Here is a 24825-nt window from a genome sequence, read left to right as displayed (position 1 = left end):
AACTTTTGAAAACGGGACACATAAGTCCCTCTCACTCAAAACAACGTCGTTTTGAGTGTTGCCTTAATCCTAAAATTCGTTTCGGTCGTTCCTTCATGGTGGTGGCTGGTGCTGTCCCAGTAAACAATGCTTTCATTCATGATCACACGAACAAGAGGAAACAAATTCAAGACCCTGAAACACTTAATCAGTTAAAATCAAAATTACAAATGTTCACATGTTAAAAGAGGTAAATGAGTTTACTTGTACATCAGATGCATTGTGTTTGCAAATCACCAAAACATGGAATTGATTCAATTTGATTAGGTATGCCTCTGGCACCCATGGAACCAAGGTTGGCAGTAGCAGCCATAGGAGAGTGGAGTCTTTCTTGACCACTCCCAAATGCTCGTAGTTAATCACATGACGGTTGCGGCATGATGCGCCGCAAAGTATCTATTTTAGCCCATTAATACCCATGTTCATGCAACAGTCAGCACAAAATTTGGGACTTTTAGGTTCATTGACCCAGCTATACCCTAAACATATAATCTTAAGGGTTTAGGTGCTCTACTACTAACTCTGAAAATTATACATGAAGCAATTTAGTAACCATATTTCACCACTAATTTTCCATGTTTTCTCATGAAACTCTGTATGCATAAATGAATCTAAACAAGTCAATAGAATTGGCCACAAAGTAAAAAAGATCATTATCATCACCATCATCATAAATTTGCAACAAACAGGAAAAATATCCTTTGAAATTAGAAAGAGAGGTTGACTTGTCAATGTTGAATCCAGCAGCTCCAAAACCCTGCCTCTTTCGCTTCTTATTCTTCGTCTTCTTCTTCTTAGCTCCACGCATGTTGTTCTTGTTCTCGAAAAGCACCTCGGGGCGACGGCGTCGTTTGGATGGTCAGTATGAACAGCACATGGAATTGAGCTTGAAACAGAATTTTCTTCTCTTACTCCACTAACGCTTCTTCTTGAGGTTGATGATGCCCCCTTCGTAGTCATTGTTGAGATCTGAACAACAGTTTTTCTCACCACTAGCCACCACCATGAAGGAACAACTCAAACGAATTTTAGGATTAGGGCAGCACTTAAAACGACGTCATTTTGAGTGAGAGGGACTTATGTGTCCAGTTTTTTAAAGTTCCATCCCACTAACATGCCACGTGGGAACGCCGTTGAGCCAGGTAAGTAGAGGGGGAGCCAGGTCAGCCTTTTCCGTCGGGTCTGACGGTGGCTTATAGACGGAGGGACTGATCCGTCTGATTTTTAGGGACGTCAGGGATTTAAATGTATTTTCCAATGGTCAGGGACGAAAATGTCCGCGAGTTAAAAAGTCAGAGACTAATTTGTCATTTTCTCTTAGAATTATTACTCGGATCAATTACCAAAGAGTATATCGATTCAATTTGGGTTGTATCCAATTACCTGTTGGTTTCAAAACCCAATTTAATTGGTTAGGTTAGTTTGGGTTTCGCACTTTCAGAATCATTACTCGGATCAATTACCAAAGAATGTTATCAATTCGGTTTGAGTTGTATCTAATTACTTGTTGGTTTTAGAACCAATTTAATTGATTCGGTTCGAATTCGAAGAGGTAATGGAGGATCTGATACTTAGTGACCCCTAAAGTTAAGGGCAATCAGGAGTTGCCACCTCAGCTCCTCATACGTCGAAAGTTAATCGGGCATATGTAGCAAATATTCATTTTTGGGTTTTCCTTTTTTTTTAGTTGGGAGAAATGTTTTTGGTGATTTTGGAAGTTACGAGTGAGTACTGAGTAGTCGATTTTGGACAGATTTACAAACTCAATACCAATCATCACTGCAACTCCAAATCCCATTCACTCTCAGATCTTTCTTTCTCCTAACAAACAAAACAAGCTTCCGATCTCATCGATACTCACCGTCACCGTCACCGTCACCGTCGTTGCTGCACCGGTCAACTTCCTCGTCAGTGACCATGGCTCCGCCGCCGGCTCACCCTCAGCGATCTCCCTCTCCCTCCCAACCTTCCGGGTCATTACTCACTTCGCCATCTTTCTCATTTTTTGAATTTTTACTCTTCTTTTTTTTTTTCCGCTTACAATATCAATTTGGACTCATCCATTGATGCAAGTGCATAGCAATTACCACACTTTTTTTATGCACTCACGCGAAATTTCGTATGCTTTTTGTCCTATTTGCCGTTGATTATTTGAACGCTGCGTCAGTTATCGCCAACTTCGTAGATCCAATGTCGTTTATTTTTGTCCTCTTTGCCGCACAATTATGGATTTGACAACTCATAATTTATTGTTGTGCATTTTTAAGTTGAAATCCTCTGTAAGGAGTCACAGGACACAGTATAGTTTCTTGCTGATTCATCAACGGTGTTATCATTTTCGGTTTTAGAAACTTCGTTTTTGTTTGAAGAAATTCGGGAACGGAGCTATGTTAACTTCATTCAATTGGTGCATTAGTCTATTCTGCTTGTTTTTTTTTTTTTTTAACTTTTTTTTATTATGATTATTATTTTTACGTGCTATTCAATATTTACTCGATTCTTCATTTGCCTTGTCCTGACTTAAGCAGGAAGAGTGAGGTTACTGATCTAAGATCACAACTCCGGCAACTTGCTGGGAGCCGAGCTCCTGGTGCCGATGATGCAAAGAGGGATCTCTTCAAGAAGGTGATATCCAACATGACCATAGGTATTGACGTCTCCTCTCTGTTCGGCGAGATGGTGATGTGCTCGGCTACTTCGGATATTGTTCTAAAAAAGATGTGCTATTTGTATGTTGGGAACTATGCAAAGGTCAATCCTGATCTAGCTCTTTTGACAATTAATTTTCTGCAAAGAGATTGTAAGGATGATGACCCTATGATTCGGGGACTAGCATTGAGGAGTTTGTGTTCGCTTCGGGTGGCAAACTTGGTGGAATATTTGGTTGGGCCATTAGGGTCTGGACTGAAGGATAATAATAGTTATGTAAGGACTGTGGCAGTTATTGGGGTTGTGAAATTGTATCATATATCAGCTTCCACCTGTTTGGATGCAGATTTTCCAGCAACATTGAAGCATTTGATGCTTAATGATCCGGATACTCAGGTTAGAATTCCATTTTCTCTGGTAATTTCTTCCTCAAGATATGAAAAATGATAACAATGCTTTCAACTTTGTAAAATGTTAAGAGTCTTCTTCGAACCAACTGTGAAGATAATCTTTCATCTTCTCAGTCCAGTGATTAATTGGTTGCAAACTAATGGACCTTAAGAAATAGTATGCTTGATTAGGTATTGGTTTCTAGATTGGTGAAAATGTATTCACTTTCTAATTTCTATGTTGTCTGGGTTCTCTAAAGCGTCACCAACTCTGTCTTTTGGACATTTCCAAGTGGACATATTATGTCGAATTTCTTTTCTGATCAGAGAATTCTAATATGAGTTTGATTACAGTTTGATTATGCTACCTGTCTTTATAATTAATACGGGAATCAGTTCTGTTGGAGGTTGACCATTGTTTTAAAATCTTTGCCAGTTACAAATTCAGAAGATTTATGTAGTTGTGGGGACGCTGGGACTAAAAGCAATAAATAAATACGATATAATATAATATTTATTCCATTTTTCCTTAGCGTGAGGTGAACTGTAATAAGATAATGGGGCAAATATGTATATAATTATATTATTATATTATATAATACTAAAATAATTTTAAAAATGTTAGTGTGGGCATGACCCCTCATACCATTAGATCCGTCCCTGATCATGTCGACCAACAGGTAAGTTTATTCAAATGAGTGTGTTCACTATCCTTGAGTGATCACACTTCAAATGGGCTGATTCCTTTACATCTTTTTAATAGGGTTTTTGTTTAAGAAATTTAATATTTCATATTTACTGGAGAGGCATGCATATGCATAGTAATACCACATTGAAAATTTATTCATTTGGTGAAAAGGCACTTGTTATCTGTTACTCCCCCATTGTATCATTCTTAATGATATTATGAGTAAAAATTAAAATACACCCCTCATTACAGCCCCATCCCCTCTGTAAAAAACATACACTCCCCTCCCTTCTATTTCTAATTGTCCTTTGAATATCCATACAAACTCTGTCTTAACTTGTCAAACTGAAACTTATTACACATTAAGCTGAATATATACTTTGTCTGACTATATTCTCTGTCTTAATATTCTTTTTATTGCTTTTCATTTGTTATATGCTTTTAGTCAGAACAATAGCAGTGTTCTCTTTTAGTGTTCGAGTGTTTCCAAGAATTGAAACGGATATAGTCACCAAATGAATAGTGCTTTACAGATATGTTGTCATGTATATTAGGTAGTCGCGAATTGTTTGTCTGCTCTACAAGAGATTTGGACCTTAGAGTCAACCTCATCAGAGGAAGCAGCCAAGGAAAGAGAAACTCTGGTTAGCAAGCCAGTTATATATTACCTCCTGAATCGGTAATTAATCCTTTCACAAATTAGTTTTTTTTTTTTTTTTAACTCTCTTTGTATTTTTAATTTGTCTTATAAAAGATGCAATGTATATCTATTTTTGTAAAAAGGTTTCTCTCATTTGCCTTTCGTTTTGGGAGCTACCATTCATCAGCAAAAACCTGTTTAGCTGAGGTTTCTGTAATATTTTTCAAGATAATCATTTTAGAACAACAGCTAATGGGTTCCTATCTTTTCTCTCCACATGCAGCATTAAGGAGTTTAGTGAATGGGCACAATGTCTTGTGCTTGAATTGGTAGCCAAGTATATTCCGTCAGATAACTCTGAAATATTTGATATCATGAATCTCCTTGAAGACAGACTCCAGCATGCAAATGGTGCTGTTGTGTTAGCAACCAGTAAAGTTTTTCTGCACTTGACTTTGTCAATGGCTGATGTCCATCAGCAGGTACATAGTGATTTTTCCCCTTGTCCTGTACATGGACCTCAATTGAATCCCTGTTTTCCATTATCATGCATATGGTGAGTTAGCAATATGTTAAATTCTCTGGTCAGGGGCATGCTTTCCGTGTCTGTTGATGACTTTAACTGCTAGCTCACTGAATCATACACATGGGACATGTATTTGTCTTTTTGGTTTATCTGTAAGATGAATCTCATGGTATTCATACATGGATATATGATTGGTTTTGAGTCTTTTGATCTTAAAATGCAAGTGAACTTGGCCATGTGTAAGATGCTTTGGTTTGACCTAGCTTAGCTCAGCTAGTAATGAATCTTTGCTATTGAATGAATATGCTTGAACTTAAAGTAATTAGTTAATTGAGCTGATCTTGATAACTTAGATGTTTGTCTGTGACTCTGTGTTAGCTCAAGAGTAAGTAAATTATTTCTCATTCTTTGGGTTATGTTTCCTTTTCAAGTCTTTTGACTTAATCTTGAATCTATCTCGTCAGCTATGGTGACTTCTCTGAAGCTTTTTTCTTTTTCTTTTTTTTTTTTGTTTGCAAATTCTTGTTGTTTAGGTTTATGAGCGTATCAAAGCCCCTCTCTTAACTCAAGTTAGCGCAGGAAGTCCAGAGCAATCCTATGCAGTTTTAAGCCACCTGCATCTGTTGGTCATGCGTGCACCTTATATATTTTCTTCAGACTACAAGCACTTCTATTGCCAGTATAATGAGCCATCATATGTCAAAAAGTTGAAGCTTGAAATGCTCACTGCAGTTGCAAATGAAAGTAACACCTATGACATTGGTAAGTAACATTCTAATTTGATAGGGATAGAGGACTGTGTGAGTGAGATATTGATGTAGAATGGTTGCCATTTTTCTTGATCTTTCCCTCCCCCTCCTTTTTCTGCCTTTCGTATAGTATGACTAATTATGAACTTCTTGGAGACCATTTCAGTGACGGAATTATGCGAATATGCTGCAAATGTTGACATTCCAATTGCAAGGGAATCAATTCGGGCTGTGGGGAAGATAGCTTTGCAACAATATGATGTTAATGCTATTGTTGATAGGCTTCTACAGTTTCTTGAGATGGAAAAAGACTATGTTACTTGTGAAGCTCTGGTAAACATAACTAGTCTGCCTGCTAGATACCCTTGAATTTGTGCTTAATAATATATTGTGCTGATTCCTATTATTTATGCAAACAAATGTGCTAATAAGACACCTTCACCAACATAGTTATGGTAGGAAGGATAGACTAATACAAAGCTTGAAAGTTCATCTATGCAGGTGCTTGTGAAAGATCTGCTAAGAAAATATCCACAATGGAGTCAAGACTGTATTGCTGTTGTTGGGAATATCAGTAGCAAAAATGTTCAAGAGCCTAAGGCTAAGGCAGCTCTTATATGGATGTTGGGCGAATATTCTCAGGACATGCCTGATGCTCCATATGTATTGGAGAGTTTGGTTGAAAATTGGGACGAGGAACATTCTGCCGAGGTAGTATTCATGACTTTGTGGTGTCATCATCTGGTTTCCTTGTTTGAGATATTTATATCATACTCTAATTTATATTATATTCAACAACATCAGCAGTTTAGTGTTAATTATGGTTTCAATATTAAGTAGGTTTAACTTGTCATATCCTAACAGTGTTACATGCCACAGTCGCTAGCATTGTTCCTTTGACATTCGTGAATCGTAGGCTTCAGTCATGTCCTCCAGCTCCAGTAGAAAGTAGAAACAGAATAGTAGAATTCATTACATAGATCTTACTAACCTATTGGAGCAAGAGGCTGATAGAAACAGGTTTGTTTGTTCCTTTTAAGCTAGTTTAGCAGGTTTAGGAGCAGTAGGGCTAGGCCTAGCTGCTGCCTATAAATACTAGGGGTGGGTTAGTTTTTCGTCAGTTAGAAAATTCTGTTCAGTTTGTTAGTTCGAGAGGGAAATTCTCTCCAGAGTTGGTTAGATCCAACAGTGTATTTCAATAAGGGATTGTGATTTACAATCCCTAGTTCATCAATAAAATCCCCTAATTCTGCTAGTCCCTATCAGAGTCATTGGCCAACCTGTGCACTCCCTTGATCATACCATGAGTACCCATGCCTGCCTTGAATCATTGTTTGATTTAGGCCTGGATTTGATCCTAACTTAATTGTTGTAAAACTGAAGTACTCTCCCTCCCTGTAGGTTGCATTTTAATTTTGAAAACAGAAATATATATTTGAGGGAGAAGAGATGATATTTAGTGGTAATTTTTTATGCATTAATTCTGAAGCTTTTTTTATTTGGTATCAGTTTGCCTTTTTTTTCATCTGTTGAAGAGCTGCTTTCTCACGATGCAGGTTCGCTTACATCTTCTTACTGCAGTTATGAAGTGTTTCTTTAAGAGAGCTCCTGAAACTCAGAAAGCATTAGGGGCAGCTTTAGCTGCAGGTCTTGCTGATTTTCATCAGGTTTGAATTATTGTTACTACTTACTAAGTTGAATTGTAAAGATAATGAATTTTTCTAATATTTGCTTGCATTACAATTGTATGTTACATGAGCTTTTGTTGATTGCAGGACGTTCACGATAGGGCCTTATTTTACTACAGGCTCCTGCAATACAAGGTATCAGTAGCAGAGAGTGTGGTGAACCCCCCCAAGCAAGCAGTTTCAGTGTTTGCTGATTCTCAGAGCAGTGAAATCAAAGATCGCATATTTGATGAATTCAACAGCTTATCCGTTATATATCAAAAGGTAGGGAACTTAAGTTTGGATAAAATTTATTTACTTGAAGCCGATCAATATTTTTTAAAAACAAATTTGGAAGAGGTGGAAAATGCCAAAAGTGCTTCTTCCTTACTGAGTGTAATTATTTTCACTATTTCATGTTGAGTCTTGTCTCGACTGTTGAATCCCTTGAGATATTCCAGATAATAAGGTTGCAAGTTATTTTTCTAGCAAATGGATATTGTCACTGCTATTTTGATAATGCCACTCCTCTTTACTACAAATTCATGCAAACATACAATACAAAAAATTCATGTGTGGAGTGGCATTATAAAAAACGGGAGACACATTATCATTTCCCATTTTTCTATTCTAATTGTAATGTATTTTTAGTAATTTAATGTATAAAACCTTATTCCCCTTAACTTGAGCCTCCATTGCACACTGATAGGATAACACCTTGCTTTTTATTATTGTTGTGTGAAAGATTTTCCCTTAAAGGGATCCTTCTCTCCGTCTATTTTCTTTTAATGCTCTCTCTTATATGTGTCCTTTTGTATTAAAATATTTCTAACTAACAATTGAAATTCTTGCAGCCTTCGTATATGTTCACTGACAAAGAACACCGAGGGACATTGGAGTTTTCAGATGAACTTGCAAACCTATCAATTAATGCAGAAGCTGGAGATTCTGCTGTTCCAGCTCAGAGAGTGGAGGCAAATGACAATGATCTGCTTCTCAGTATCACGGAAAAAGAGGAAGGTAGAGATGCTGCTAGTAATGGTTCTGCTTATAGTGCTCCTTCCTACGATGGTGCATCTGCTACTTCTGCAGCTTCACAATCACTTGCAGATTTGGCATTTTCGAGTACCAGCGGAAGTGGCCAAGCTCCGGCATCTAGCTTCGCAATTGATGATCTCCTTGGTTTAGATTTTTCGGTTGGGGCTGCGGCCACACCTTCACCTCCTCCGTTGAGTCTCAACCCAAAAGCTGTACTGGATCCAGGCACATTTCAGCAGAAATGGCGTCAACTACCACTATCCTTATCCGAAGTATGCTTTGATATTATAATCTGTTTCAAATATTTTAATATGCCCCCTGCCTTTTCTATTCTTTGCCATTGGTACCTCCTTATGGCCCAAAAAATTGTTGAAGATATAATATGTTCATTTGTCATATGCTTGTATGTAACGTAATCTGTTGCAGGATTTTTCCCTGAGTCCTCAAGGAGTTGCAGCTTTGGCAACTTCCAATGCACTTCTCCGGCACATGCAAAGCCATTCAATACACTGCATCGCATCCGGTGGACAGTCTCCTAACTTCAAGTTCTTTTTCTTTGCTCAAAAAGCGGAGTCAGCATCAATATATCTGGTTGAGTTATTGATCAACTCATCATCTGCCAAATCTCAGATTAAAATAAAAGCTGATGACCAAAGTACTTCTCAGGCATTCTCAACTTTATTCCAATCAGCATTGTCCAAATTCGGCACTGCTTGAAATTAAATCATTCTGATCTGTGGATTATGTAGTCATGAAATTTTGGAATCCTTGGTTGAATGTATAAAACAGTGGAGATAGATATTGGCTCCACATGCCCTCTACCAGAAATAAGAGGGGAGCAAATAGAAAAATCCCTGATCAATGTATAACAGAAAATGCATAAGGATTTCAGTGGCTAAATATTTTTGTAGTTCTTTTCATCCGATTGAACGTGAAGATCCGTTAGCAGATTTTCAGTTGTATAAAATCTGAGTCTGGGTTGTAACTTTGTAGAGGCTTTATCTTGATTCTGAGTTTTATTCAAGCATTCCTCGTGTTCTATGGCATTGGATTGATGTGTTTAAATTTTGTTATACTACCCCCTGAAATTCTGAATCATTCATTTTTTCATGCCCTGTAGTGGAATTGTAGTGGCTTAGTTGATAAATAGCATCTTTTTTTCAAACTGTCATGGTACATGTTGGAATTAGAGTAATATTCCAAATTTCTAAGAAATTTTTAATGGGACACTAGGAAATTAATAATACTAGATTGCCACACATAATACACTATGTACATTCAGTTTATGAGAAAAAATTATTTAGAATCTGTACCAGAAACTAGAAATCATAGTAACACTTAGGTCATTTAAAGATGATGGGACCCACTTCATCCAATTGATTAGAACAGTATCACCCTACTATTGCAAAAATTTCGATTGTTCAGAGTTTAGGATTTGAAGCAATATGAGTATATGACCCTCTTATTCGTTCATAGAGTAAGTATTTAAGTATCTTGGGAAATCTCCTTTTATTTATTTATTATCGTTAGAATTGTGAACAACCATTGAGTTTTTTAAGAAAAATATTGTCACTCCTATCTTAATAATATTACTTATTTTTTATGCAAATTCATACAAACATACATAGCATTATCAAATAGGAGTGGCAAGATTATTATCTGAGTTTTAATATATTCAATGCATTAAAAACAAAAAAAAAAATTGTAATAATTTTTATAAAATATTTTTTTTATGATATACTTAACATATATCCTTAAGACACAAGTTAACAGAACTTTTTAAATAATATTACTTATTTTGAGCATCATGTTCTATTTTTATTGATGACACACGTGACATCCTTGGATAACATAAGTAAGGTCATACTCGGCCCCCGGTGTGTCCAAGACAGCAAGACTTAACCAGCTCGAATGAGGTTAAGCCACCATCTTTATTCTGTGTGTATATTTTGTCTCTATTATTATGTTGTAACATTCTTCACCCAACAACTACAGCTTTCTTTCTTTCTTTTTATTCGGCTTTGGTTACTGGTTGGTTAGTTATGCTTGTGATACTCTTTTATCATGTAGCTACATATGTATAGACAGCGACAATGATTAATTAATGTGCTCCCTCTCTCAATTTGCCAGCACTCAAAGTGTGAAGATTATGCATCTTATGAGGCTACCACATTCCCAATGAATGCCACTTATGTTCCATCATTGCTCCCGTGCGTTCCTTTTACTTCTTTAACAGAAATTATATAGTTTACCTTCTAGCTTTAAAATAGTATAAAATCATTTGTTTATATTATTTATTATTTCATAGTTAGATTTTATTTAGTAAAATCATTATATTTTAAAATAATTAGCTTGTCCTAATTATAAACATAAGAACTAAGAAGTATTACCTATAATTTTTTTTGTTAGTTTTAGAATTCACTTATGTTCCAGAGAGAAAAGTGAGAGAAGACAACAAAAAAAAAAAAAAAAAACAAAGCTTAAACTAAATAAAACAAGAACCAAACATATAACAACATAAGACAAAGGCTAATGACCTAGGCTAATGTATGAATGCCAAAAATTTCAAAGGCACTAAGATGTCTAGGACCGCCAACAGAAGATATAATCATCACGAACAACGAGTCCCTAAAAAGCAAACCTTCAACTATTATTAATCCCAATCAAGCAATTTCATTCATAATTATTGTGTTTATAGTTATACCATTAGTTAGTCAGGAATTAAATGTCGCTCACATATACTTCAAAAGATCTTTTCTTCTTGTAAAAAATTCTATAGTTGCGCTTTAGAAGTGATGTCAGAGAAGAAATAAGTATTATGGACTTACGATTTATGGGTGATTTCATTTTTTTTACATTTTTTACTTGTGTTGAATGTAATAGTTAATTTCTGATGCGAATAAAATTTGATTAAAATGCTAATAAATTGATGATGATTATTTGAGTAGAATTTTATTTGGATTTTTTTTTCCAAAGAAGTAGAATAAAAAGAGGGTAAAAAGATGTGGTGATGACAGTGATAATGACAATAATAATAAAATCGAAAAAAGAAAAAATAATTAAAAAAAAAAGAAATTGAAAAGAACATTCATAGAATTTATTAATGGTGTTAACTCAACGTATTATTAGTTTTATCAAACAGATAATATATTTTGCAGATATTAGATTAATTTCAAGTTATTATGATTAATTTTGTCCGTATTTAAATATTTGATGGTAAAAAATAACTATTTTCTCCTTAAATAATCTAAACACTTTACTATTTATTAGCCTATCTTCATCTCACGTTTTTGCTTACACTTAAAGATTTCAACATGTTTAGAATAATTACACTAACTTTTCTTATCATGAGATGGTATTAGACATTATACATTTTGCTTCTCTATTTCCTCGAAATTGTGATTATATAATATTTGCTACTTATATTTTACAAAATGTGATGCTTGTATCTTCTCGATCAAAATAACTATATATAAACAATAAATAAGAGATTATTATTTGTAATTTACTTTGAGGTCTGTTACATATATAAGCAAAAAAGGTCTACAAGCGTTACAAGTTGGCCCAGCCTAAAAATACTACACGCGCACTCACTCCCTTTGAATGGAGCGTCAATCCCACGCGCGTCACTCAACGGTTATGCTTCGCAAAAAGCGCTCGTTATGGTGCACTCTTTCTCTTCTCCTTCGAAGAAAACACAAACCGTCAAGTTTCGAGTAACATTCCAGACTGAAGAGACGAGCCTCATCGTCGCGAAGATTAGCAGAAACCATCAACAAAAGATAGAACTCTCCATCAACAATCTCCAGAAAAAACGAAAAAATATTACTCAAGGTACGTTACTGTTTTACTCATCTTGTAGATTTTTCACATTTCGAAATCGAAGAACTAGGTTTTACTGTTCTTCTATGTTCTTCTAGGTTTTACTGATCTTCTTGTTCTAGCTCTCATTTTACTGTTTTTGATGTTCTTCTTGTTCTAGGTTTTACTGTTCTTCTAAGTTCTTCTAGGTTTTACTGTTCTTCTTGTTCTAATTCTTCTCGTAACTGATTTTTGGGAGTATATTGCGTAATTTGGTGGGTGTATATGGAGTAATTTATTGGGTGTATATGGCATAATTTGTTGGGTGTATATTTCTGAACTGATATAATGTAATATAATCAACTGTTGCAACTGTTCTAATATTGCTTGTCCTTGGGTGTATATTGCTTGACCTTGTAATGTTGCTTGACCTTGTATATTTATGCATGTTTGAGTGAATTGAACATCATTTTGAACTGATCTAATTAAATACTTATGAGAATTCGTATAGGTGTATGTAGCTGATCTATGGGTGTATCTGACTGATATCTATGGGTGTATTTTTCATTTCAGAAAAAATGGCAGGCAAAAACCAACCTGAAAAAAATGTAAGAACAAATATATGTCTTGGATCAAATCAGTTTTTCATAATAGAAATATATCTGACTCTAATTTTGCTTTGTTTACAGCAAACCAAGGACCTTAAGTGTGCAACCCATCTGTTGAGTGAGAAATTCAGAAATATGAGCGAGGAGAAGAAAGCAATTGTTAGGGATTTGGGATTTGGTGGCCTGATGCACATCCCGCCTCTAAGGGTGCATCACCAAATATTAAAGGAGTTGGCTAACTCCTTTAAATTAGGGAAAAACACACTCGAAACCGGCTACGGTTCATTTAAAGTAAGACCAAGAACAATAGGGGCTGCGCTTGGCATCAACGCGTCAGGTAACTCGTTACAAACATAGGTGTATATGAGCCATATTGAGGTGTATTTCAAGTGATGCTTGGGTGTATTTCAAGTGATTTTCATACAATGTTATTTTCTTTTTTGTAGGAGATCTACTGCCTCAGAAAGTCAATTATAAGGATATTTTTGAAGACAACAAACAATTTTTAGAAGATTCCAGGGGAAGACCCTCAAAAATCTGACAGATGAGATGATGGCTATTGGTGTTGATAATGAATAGGATCGACTCATGTTCAAGAGGATTTTCATCCTCTATATACAGATGGCGTTCCTGTTACCAACCACAATAAACAAAATCTCCACTGTGCATCTGGCACCAATTTTCAAGATGGACACAATAACAGAGGGGAACTGGGGAGCACATGTTTTGAATTTTATCATCAAGGAAATAACAGATTACAATCTGAAAAAGAAAAAGGCAATTGACGGCTGCCTGTTTACCCTGATGATAGTTTACTTCCATCTATCAAAAAATAAAGACAAGAAGGGGGAAGAAAGACCTCCAGAACCTTGGATTGCCAACTGGACTAGAGAGCAGTTGGTTGAAAGAATGAGGGCAGAAATGGAGGAACATATGGTAAGTGAAAATAATATCTTGGGTGTATTTTATTTACCTGAATGCTACTAACTAATATTTCTAATGTTTCAGGGAATTGTAAAGATGGCCGAAACAAAGGAGAAAATGAAAGAAATAAAGAAAAAAGAAAAAAAATAAAAAACCAAAAAAAAAAGGAAGGCAAGTTCATCATCATCATCTGAGATTGAAACAACTGAAAGTGAAGTCCATTCTACCTCTGAGTCTGAGACTGAAGAAGACTCAGAGGATTCAACAAGGAAACAACCCATCCGAAAAGCCAAAAAGTAAGTAACATACTTGGATGTATTTTGTTTATCCAGTTGGGTGTATTTTGTGCATTCATTTGGGTATATTTTGTGCATTTATTTGTGTGTATTTTGTGCATTCATTTGGGTATATTTTGTCTCTTTTAGTATGTTTTTAAATAATGATTGTTTGCCTTCCAGAATAGAGTCCAAAAAAAGAAAGAAGATTCAGGAGGATTCTGATTCAGAATCTGAATCAAATGATGAGTAATGTTCTGAAATTATTACTGTTTTCCTTTGGGTTTATTCTCAAGATTTCATGTATTAACAGAGCGTCTCTTATTAACTTTTAGAAGCGAAGAATTATCACCAGTAGAGAAGCAAAAAACAAAGAAAAAGACTCAGAAAACACTACAAAAGTAAGCACTTCTTTGGATAGTATTTTCTGATCAATTTAATTTTATATTTCTGATTCATACTTGTTTTTCCCCCCAGGACACAATCCAAAAAGAAAAAGGTCATTGTTGAGGATTCATCTCCTGAGCAAGCTCAATCCTATCATGGGTACAGTACTTTGTAAGCTATATTACCGTCTATTATCAAAATTATATTTGTTAACATGTTCTTTTATGCATGTACTGTCAGATCTGAAATTAGAACTGAAGAATTAGATGAATTCTTAAGGAAAAAGAATGAAAAATCTGCTGCACAGGGGTATGTCTTGTTGGGGTGTATATTTCAGATTTTAAGGTGTTTTCTTTACTGATAATTGTTTCTTGTTTGCCAGGGAGAAGGAAGCTGACATGCGATCGACGGAAGGTCACTATGTCTCATCTGAAACGTAAGAAGCTTTATTTGATAAAATCTTGTTATCCTGATTTAACAGTATGGCATTTTTATGAATAATATGTACTCTATTATGTTTAGAATACCGGATGTAAACTTAGGAAGTGATGATCCTTCGTCTCAAGGACACAGATAAAAGTAGTGTAAACAAACCGGCGGAGGGCATGTAATTTCTCTTTCTAATAACCGTTGCTTTTATTCTTTTATTATCTTCTACTTCTAATTCTGTATATATATATATTTTTTTTTAGAAAAAAAGCCCTTTAATTTTTTATTCGAGAAAAAAAATGCAGGAAAGAAAAGCAAAATCTGGAAGTATGTAAATTCTCAAAAAACAAAGCCTGTCTTTCTTTTGAATGCTTCTGGTGTATTTTTGACTTTCTTAGGGTGTATTTTAGGTTGAGTCTGGTTGAAGAGTCAGCCAGTGAGCCAGCTGAAGAGAACATGATGGTTGTGCGGGTAGAGACATAGTCGCAAACAGAAGCGCTTGCAATGTGAGTTTTTCAAGAAAATTTCAACCTTATAACCATTTTATTTTCGGGGGCTTTGTTAACCTTTTATTTTTCTTCTTGTTTAGAGTTCCGATTCAAGTTTGTCTACCACTGTCCCAAACAACCACTGTGCCAGAAATTGAACTAACCCTTGTGACAGAAAATGAACCAACCCCTGTGCCAGAAATTGAACCAACCCCTAAAAAGTCTCCAAGTGAAAAAAATAATGAAGGAACTACAAAAAGGTAAGGAATAGTCTTGGGTGTCTACTTGGTTACAGTTTGGGTGTATATTGCCCCTATTAGTTTTTTTATAACATGATTAATTTTATGTAACCCTGCAGCACTCCTGAACCACCCCAAAAACCTGAAGAAAGCACACCCACGCTTCCACCAACTCCATCTAAAATATAAGTTCATCAGAGTAAAATCAATGTTTTGTTATCATTCGTATATTCTTATTCTTATAATACGTTATACATGATCACGCAGTAATCTAGCCCCAGAAGACGATGCTGCGCTGATAATGATGGCACGGACAGCATCGTACGTTCCTAAAAAAGGTCCGACGCCATCATTCAGCCTTGGCTTGACTGATTCAAGCCAAGAAGAAGCAGCAACGCAGGAGGGGGCAGAAACACAAGATGGAGAGAGGGCAAAAACTCCTGAAACCCCAAAACTGCTAGAACAATTAGGGGATCTGATAGAAAACATTGCAAGTGGTGGGGTGACTGATGAATGGATTTTTGATGGTATAGAATTTCACAAATGAATTCTCGTTGCAAGTATAGTTTTTAAACCAATCACTAATCCTTTCATACAAAAAGTTGTTTGTCACTAGTACAAACCCCTAAAATTTATAAACCGAAGTATTGGACCTCGGGTCGTCTCTCAAAGGACTTGCAGGGTAGTGTTCTTGTTATTGGTTATGGACTTGTTTATTTTGGGGTTTTGGATGAGGAATGTGAATAGCAAATGGTAGGAAAACTTTATTCACAAAATGGTCTTGGCAAGGTTTGGTTGTCAAGGGTCTTCATCATTATCACTAGCCACAAGTATGGTAGTTGCAAGGATTAATCCCACTTAGTCATCCTTAAATCGATTAACAAAGGAAAGTCAAGTGAGTTATATCAATCCTAGTCCATAAGTCCTAGCTTTCCACTAATTGGATTAATGAAGGCTAGAGTTAATGGCTATCAACTATCAATCAATTGGACACTAGTGACTCAATAAATCCTAAGTTACCTTCTCAAGCCAAGAACATAAAATTCTAGTCTAACATTCTTCCAAGCATTTAATCAAACACTTGGAAGGCACAAAAGAAAAGTATAGTCAATCACAACAAGAATGAATTCTAACTACAATTGAATGTAAAGAATTAACAACAACAATCAAGGAAATCACAATTATCATGAATTACCTCAAATTGCATTATTGAAAGAAAACAAAGAGAACAAGAGTATCTCAATTACAAAACCTAGAAACAAAATAAGAGAAATTACAACAAGAGAATAGGGATAGAGAGAAGAACCAAAGTGTAGCAATCATCAATTGAAGGTAGAAGTAGAAGGAGACTTGAATTAAACCTAGAACTATGAGATCCTAATCTAACCCTAATTCCTAATCCTAATTCTAGAGAGAAGAGAGAGCTTCTCTCTCTAACTCTAACTATTTCCAAAACTAAACTATGACTAATGATTAAAGTATGTAAAGTATGAAAAGTATGTTGATTCCCCTTCAATCCTTGGCTTAAATAGCATCAGAAATGAGTTGGATTGGGCCCACAAGGCTTCTAAAATCGCTGGCCACGTTTGCATTAAGTGGGTCATGTGCCACCATCGGCGCGTCCGCGTACCGTGCGCGTGCGCGCCCCTATGCGCGATGCAACTATGGCAAATCTTATATCGTTTCGAAGCCCCGGATGTTAGCTTTCGAACCCAACTGGAACCGCATCAATTGGACCTATGTAACTCAAGTTATGGTCGTTTAAGTGCAAAGAGGTCGGCTTGACAGCTTTCCGGTTCTTTCATTTCTTCATGAGTTCTCAAACTTTACATGCTTTTTCTTCATTCCCTTAATCCAATCTTTGCCTCCTAAATCTGAAATCACTTAACAAACATATCGAGGCATCTAATAGAATCAAGGTGAATTAAATTTAGCTATTTTAAGTCCTAAAAAGCATGTTTTCACTCTTAAGCACAATTAAGGGAGAAGTTATAAAACCATGCTATTTCATTGAATAAATGTGGGTAAAAGTTGATAAAATCCCCAAAAATCAATACAAGATAAACCCTACAAATGGGGTTTGTCAGTGACAACAAAAGGAAAAAGTCCACAGATTCGAAAGGAAAGTGGCGGAGAGAGTTTCGAGAAGTTTGAAACTCCTGCGAGGACGAATGAAAATACGGCTGACATGAAAGAGAAATGCTACATCTGGGCCACACGAGTGAAAACATACGAAAATGGACTAACTAATGAGTATGACACCGTGTGCACACTCAAATTCCAAGATAATTACATTTTGTCAAAAATCCACCTCGCATCACTCGCAGCTGAAACGCATATAGAAGCTGAGGTAATATTACAATAACCTTAATGTTTTTATCACCAAAATTAACTACAATGTTGACTGATGTAAATTGATTTTGACATCTTTTTCTAGATTGTCTCTGCCATGTGCCTCATCCTAAACCAGCAAAAGATTAAAAAGTTTCAAGAAGAAATATACTGTCTCCCCCCTGATATTGTGGTAAGGGTTGCTTTAACAAATTTTGGGTGTATTTTCTACATTCCTTCGGGTGTATTTGCTATGTTAAATTGGGTGTATTTCATGTGCTCATGTAGGTGTATTTTCTGTGTTCAATTGGGTGTAAGTTGTGTATTCATTTGGGTGTATTTTCTATATTCATTTAGTGGTTCACAATTTTTGCAGAACATGGCCATTGAAAATCATCCAGAAAGGGTATTCTTACAGCCTAAAACCAATAAACCATTCAGGGTAGAAGACTACCCAATGTTTATACCCTTCTTGGACCTTAAAAAATTAGCATCGCATCGTTATGTAAGTTTTCATTTCTAAAACTTCTTATTACCATTCTTTACTTATGTGCCAAATAAACTAAAATAGTGTTCAATCTGGACATACTTCAGATTTTTGCACCTGTTTGCCATTCACAACATTGGTGGTTATGGTTGGCTGATACAAGAAAGCGGAAATTTTATATACTCGACCCATATCACACGAGATCTCCGTCCGATGAGAGAACGGCCCTAAATACATTCATTGTAAGTTAGTTCTGTGTTCTGTATTTTAATAGTTGGGTGTATTTCTGTTCAATATAAGGTGTAAGTTTATGCTCCTTTGGGTGTATTTTTTTATTAAATTATTCATGTATTACTGATTGTTTTGTGTTTTAAGGGATATGTAATTTTACGAATTAGAGTATATGCTAGGGGGCACCTCTGAAGAGAAGGGACAAGGACAAGGAAATTGAACCGCCATACATTAACATCTCAAGCCAAAAGACAATGTATAAATCTTTCACTCTGAAAATTAAACTTTCCTATATGTAATTTGTAATTTATTTTTTTGGTTTTCAGCTATGACTGTGCTATTTACGTAATGAAGTGGCTTGAGATAATTCAGCTCGAAAATATTAAAAGGTTAAAGTATGAGTGGGACAATTGGACCCAGGTAAATGTGTTTAAAACTAAGTAACTCTGTATTACTTTACTCAATTAATATGGTTGATTAAATAGAATATTCTTTTTAACTATAGGACGAGGTGGACCACTTTAGAGTAGAATATGCTTCCCGGATTTTATTCCATGAAATGAATCAAGACAAAGCTGAAGCCATTAGGGGAAGTAATGCAATAAGACTGTCCAAGCCATTCTCATTGTTATTGAGTCCATATTGTCAGATAGATTCTAATGATATTGACATTGATTAATATAACTGTTATATAGTCTTGTAAGAAATTGAACAGATGATGTAAAAATTTGCCAATTATGAGTAAAACTCTCTCTGCTGTATTCAAAATGTCTGAATTACAGGTACTATAATATTAAGAAAAATATCAAACCAAATATATACCCATAACCTGGCATTTTATACCCAAAGAAAGTTGAATATACACCCAAACATCTATCCCCTGATGATTTATCCCTGAACCCTAAACCCTGAAACCCTAAATTCCTAAACCCTAAACCCTAAACCAACCAACCTACTATACACCCAGATCATTGATTTTTACACCCATAAGATCTTATTTTATACCCAAGGAAAGTTAAAAATACACCAGACTTCTATCCACTAAGGCTTTATCCTTAAACCCTAAAACCTAAACCCTAAACCCTAAACCCTAAACCCTAAAAACCTAAACCCTAAAACCCTTAAACCGTAGTAAAAAAATAAACAATATTTTATAACATAAATAGCAGATTGTGATATATATATATATATATATATATATATATGTGTGTGTGTGTGTGTGTGTGTGTGTGTGTAAAATGTGAAACACAAGAAAATTCATAAATACACCCAAAATAACAGTGCTTTTACACCCATATTCTGTAACTATACACCCAAAAAGTTATCCGCTGCTGCTGGCTCCCTGAACTGATAATAAATAACATGTCCTTGATATTGGCTGGAATTTGAACGCACCACTGATGCAGCATCAAAGAGGTTTAACTGGATATAATAAACTCACATATTAGCTAAACTATTAATGAGAAAATTAAACTCAATCACCATATATTTAAAGAACATCACTTTTACCTCGTTTAAAGCTTTCGTTTTCTTCTTCTTTGAGGCATTTGCAATCTATTTGTCTAACTTTGAACCTAGCCTATTTTTGGGGCGTCCTCTTGTTTGAATCCTTGGAGGGCTTTGAAGCTCGTTAACGGATTCCAAGTTGGCATCTTCGTGAGATAAAGAAGATGTCCCCTTCCTTTTGGCTTTCAATTCTTCCATCTCAACCATGACGTTATCGTACGCACGGTGCAGAATCGCAGTAAGCTCCTCCGATTCTGATACAAATTCGCAAATATTTTGCGAACAAAAAATTAATTCGTCAAACCTCTTGCTTCTTGGATCCAACAATGGCTCGTCGTGGCTGCTCTTGATGTGTGTGTGTCGCCTCTTTACCTTCTTTCTCCATTGTTCCAATATATATCTCGGTGACACTTGGGTTACTCGTTCAAAGCTTAACACGCTTAGTGCGTGACGGAACAATATCCCTCTTGACTCGAATAATAAGCATTGACAATTTACCTCGGCTACTACTGAGTCGTAAGTAACCACAAACTTGTTGAATATTGAGCTGAAAACTTATTCTCCAACTTCGTATACTGAATAGCCTAGAGCGGAATTCGTTAATCTAGTGATGCAATTCGCCTTTCCTCTAAATTGTGCTTGGACTTCCCTAACTTTTTGATGAGTGTACACACCTTGAAACAGAGCTTCAATGGAGGATTTGGTTGCACACGGTATGAACGTATGAAAATCTGCAGCATTTTTTTTTTGGTGACTGAACATAACACAAAGAAAAAACACCTAAGAGAAAGAGTAACACTCCTCTCTAATAATAATGTCTAAATTATTAGGGGGTTGTAACCACTCTAGGTACACCTGCTTGTTTAAAGCAGCAGTCTTAGCCATTAAATCAGCCGCTCTGTTTGCTGTACACTGGATGAGCACTAAAGTAGCTGTCCAATTGCGCTGAAGCATCTCTTTGATTTTGCCAAGCAGATCAGAGTCATTCGTAATCATGCTGGTTGTGCCTCGCGAAACAAGAAGAAATGCATCAAGATTATCAGTTTCACATATGACCTCTTTACACTCGCAATCCCAAGCCATAACAAGCCCTCTCCAAATAGCATGAAGCTCACAAGAGAGAACACTAGAAAGAGGTATACTGGCAGAACAACCTTTCATCCAAATTCCCATGCTGTCTCTAATAATACATCCAAAGCCCGCTAATTGCCCATTTTCAAAAATGCTTGCATCGCAGTTCACTTTACAGACATTCATTGGAGGTGGTTCCCAGTTATATTGCAAAGAGGAAGGAATAATATGTTTTTGGTTGGTAACAACCTTAGAGAAATCGCGAGCAGCATGTTGAACTAAGTGAACAATTTTCTCCTTACTCCATGGATCATCTTGATGGAAGATGTCATTGTTCCTATCCCTCCAAATCCACCAAAAGGCCGCTGCAAAGAGAAACTCATTTTTGTTGAGGTTAGAACGAATCCAAGACACAAAATTCAAACTAGAGTCCTCAACGGTCATTCCCAAATTTAAGCTAATCCAAATCTGACGAGCTTTTTGGCAAGTCCTAAAGCAGTGGTTAATATCCTCTAGAGCAAGATAACATCGCTGACAAAAATCAGAAGTAGCAAGACCTCTTTGAAACCGGTAACTAGCTGTGGGAACTCTGTTGTTGAGACAAAGCCAGAGCAGACACTTTATCTTCTCCGGTATTCTCAAGCGCCAAAGCCAAAGCCAATTTTCATTATCGTTCCAGCCAAATTTCTTCTTCAATAGCCATTCATACCCGCTTTTAGTCGAGTAGGTGAGAGTATTTGAGTTTGTCCAAAACCAACCTGTTTTATCTCCTGCCTGCTTGATAGGATCAAAGAGCATCAAATCAAGTTTAACTTCTTCCGGAATCATTGTGCAAAGAATATCCCACCGCCAATGTCCATGGTACCAGACATCTTCTAGCTTCAAGTGAGAATCAGAGATGTGCACAAAAGGAACCAAAGGAGCTAGTGTTCCACATGGTCGCCAAGCATGATACCAAAAGGATTGAGACATCCTGCCTGTACACCAATCAAAACCATCACGAAGCTTTTCTATTGTCTTATAAATCGCTCGCCAAGTGCTTGAAACATTATTAGAAAAACTGGATGAAAAGCAAGACCTTCCAGATAAATATTTTGCCAACATAATTCTTACCCAAAGCTTATCATTATTATGCAGTAATTGCCAAACAAGCTTTCCTAATAAAGCAAAATTTACACACTGGGTATCTCTAATTCCCAAGCCTCCATATTTTCTTGGAGTGACAACTTTGCTCCACTTGACATAATTTAAGCATCGCTCCCCCACCTTTCCCTTCCACAAGAATTGTCTAAGCACAGAATCAATCTTTTGACAAATCGAAGTAGGAAAAAGAGTCACTTGCATCTGATAAATAGGAAGAGAAGAAGCAACAGATTTAATTAAGCAAAGCCTGCCTGCTCTGTTAAGGAGCCGACCTTTCCAACTAGCCAGCCTATTCTTGATATTCTCTAAAGAGTCCGAAAAAATAGACCTAGCAGCTCGAGGATGGTTAAGGTTCACCCCCAAGTATTTGCCTAGGTCACTAGTAAAAGGAATATGAGAAACACCAGACAACATTTCCTTCCTTCTATTAGAGATATTTCTAGAACAAATAGCTTTAGATTTTTCAATGTTAACCTTCATACCTGAAGCTTTGCAGAACAACTCCAAGGTGTGCACAACATTCTGAACTTGATTTTTCTTCGCTTTACAAAAAAGGAGGAGGTCATCTGCAAACATCAAGTGAGAAACTCTAGGTCCTCCTCTAGAAACAGCCACACCATCCCAAATACCCTCGTCAACTTGTTTGGAAATGAAGCACGCCAATCTCTCCATGCACAAAACAAATAAATAAGGAGAAATTGGATCTCCTTGCCTGAGCCCTCTGCGAGGTTGGAAGCTGTCCAATCTATTCCCATTCCAAAGGATGGAAAGATTTGAAGCCTGAACACAATTCATTACAAGCCGAATAATTAGAGAAGGAAAGCCAAAAGATTCAAGAGTGTGCTCAAGAAAATTCCAATCAACTCTATCATAAGCCTTTTCTAAATCAATCTTAAAAGCCATAGCTCCTGTTCTAGACTTTGTCCGCTTAAGAAAGTGAAGAACTTCTTGGGCCACAATAATATTATCAGGCACTCCTCTACCATATATAAACCCTCCCTGAGTTGGGCTAACAATCTCATCCAAAAAAGGTCGTAATCTATTAACCAGCACTTTAGTCACTAGCTTATAAATTACATTACAAAGGCTTATTGGCCGAAAATCCTTCAATCTAGTTGGAGGGTCGCATTTAGGGATAAGAACAATCAAAGTTTCCAACAAAGAATGGCTTAAAGTCTCCCCTAATAATGCTTTCTGAACAGTACGCCACACCTCATGACCCACCACATCCCAATATTCCTTGAAGAAAAAAACTTGAAAACCATCCGGCCCAGGAGCTTTGAACGAGCTCATATTATCCAGAGCTTCTTTAACCTCCAACATTGTTACTGGTTTAGACAAATTATCACAAGCATCCTGGCTAAGAGATGGCATAGGAATTTCTCCCATGCAATTAACCTCAACAGGCTTAGTAGAGCAAAAAATATTTTTGAAAAAATGAACGACCTCTCTTTGCAAAACTTCCGGATCATCAGACCAGGACCCATCACTAACCAGCAACCCATGAACCTTGTTAGATTTTCTTCTAATAATGGTTTGCATATGGAAAAAGCTAGTATTTCTATCACCATACCGAACCCATTGATCTCTTGACTTCTGGTACTAAAGCAATTCTTCCTGGGCCAAAACTAGATTATACTCAGCTCTCAATTCTTCCTCTTTGTGCTTCAAAATTGGATCATCGTCAGCCTCCATTTTTCGTTGAATATAATTCAAATAAGCCTCCAATTCCCTCTTTTTAATAAAAATATTGCCGAAGACCGTAGAGTTGAATTCCAACGAAGCTTCTTGAACCCCCAACAACTTCCTATGGATGCCAAAGTCTGTACTATTCCAAGATTTCTGAACAATGGCCTTGTAATCAGGATGCGTTGCCCATGCCGCTTGGAATCTAAAAGGCCGGTTTCCTTTCTTGCTAGGAACTCCTTGACATCGGATAAGTAGGGGACAATGATCAGAGTGGGAACGGCTGAGAACTTCAACAAAAGCTTCTGGAAAAAGAAGACGCCATTCTGCAGTACAGCAAGCTCTATCTAATCTCTTTGCAATTTCTCTGTTTCCTTGAATTTTACGGAACCAAGTAAACCGTCTTCCAGAGGTTGTCAGATCAAAAAGACCACAAGAATCTAGAGTACTTGCAAAGACACTACTGCGAGTCGAATAGTAATTACCCCCCTTCACCTCATGAACACTCAAAATATCATTAAAATCCCCAACCACCACCCATGGGTCCTGAATGCACAAACCAATATCAAGCAGATGACTCCATAATTCTACTCTATTAGTGGCTTGAGGGCTGCCATAAACCGCACTGCAAATCCATCTTCGCCCACCACCATCAATTTCCAAAGTTACACATTGATTCATAGCCCAAAGAATTTTACAAGAAAATTTTAAATTAGCAGAGAGGAACCAAATTCCTCCCTTATGTCCAACAACATCTACAATCCCTACAGGATAATAGCCTAATCTCCCCCAAAATTCTTTCATAGTTTCAAACCCAATATGAGTTTCCACCAA

The 24825-nt window shown here is 36.4% G+C and overlaps 2 protein-coding genes across 2 annotated transcripts; one reads left to right on the top strand and one right to left on the bottom strand.

Annotated features, from left to right (window-relative positions):
* The first annotated feature begins 1638 nt into the window (after positions 1-1638).
* Positions 1639-9431, top strand: LOC112782383 (beta-adaptin-like protein A). Its single transcript, XM_025824741.3, has 11 exons — positions 1639-2012; positions 2568-3084; positions 4320-4444; positions 4689-4887; positions 5465-5693; positions 5847-6013; positions 6182-6391; positions 7237-7347; positions 7456-7632; positions 8202-8657; positions 8812-9431. The coding sequence occupies exons 1-11, from the start codon at positions 1957-1959 to the stop codon at positions 9100-9102; spliced, it is 2538 nt and encodes an 845-aa protein (XP_025680526.1). The 5' UTR covers positions 1639-1956; the 3' UTR covers positions 9103-9431.
* Positions 9432-23907: 14476 nt separating this feature from the next.
* Positions 23908-24795, bottom strand: LOC112786302 (uncharacterized). The gene has a single exon (XM_025829691.1). It carries the CDS (start codon positions 24793-24795, stop codon positions 23908-23910), a length of 888 nt encoding a protein of 295 aa, XP_025685476.1.
* Positions 24796-24825: the final 30 nt, after the last annotated feature.

Source organism: Arachis hypogaea, chromosome 20 (genome assembly GCF_003086295.3).
Source record: "Arachis hypogaea cultivar Tifrunner chromosome 20, arahy.Tifrunner.gnm2.J5K5, whole genome shotgun sequence".
Classification (NCBI taxonomy): domain Eukaryota; kingdom Viridiplantae; phylum Streptophyta; class Magnoliopsida; order Fabales; family Fabaceae; genus Arachis; species Arachis hypogaea.
This window is presented reverse-complemented; position numbering and strand designations above follow the sequence as displayed.

What these genes read in the sequence shown, in the direction of transcription:
- LOC112782383 (XM_025824741.3), top strand. Translation starts at nt 1,957, where the DNA reads ATGGCTCCGCCGCCGGCTCACCCTCAGCGATCTCCCTCTCCCTCCCAA. An exon ending in ATATATTACCTCCTGAATCG is followed by an intron (nt 4,445 to 4,688) that starts GTAATTAATCCT and finishes CTCCACATGCAG; the next exon opens with CATTAAGGAGTTTAGTGAAT. An exon ending in AAGTAACACCTATGACATTG is followed by an intron (nt 5,694 to 5,846) that starts GTAAGTAACATT and finishes AGACCATTTCAG; the next exon opens with TGACGGAATTATGCGAATAT.
- LOC112786302 (XM_025829691.1), bottom strand. Translation starts at nt 24,795, where the DNA reads ATGAAAGAATTTTGGGGGAGATTAGGCTATTATCCTGTAGGGATTGTA.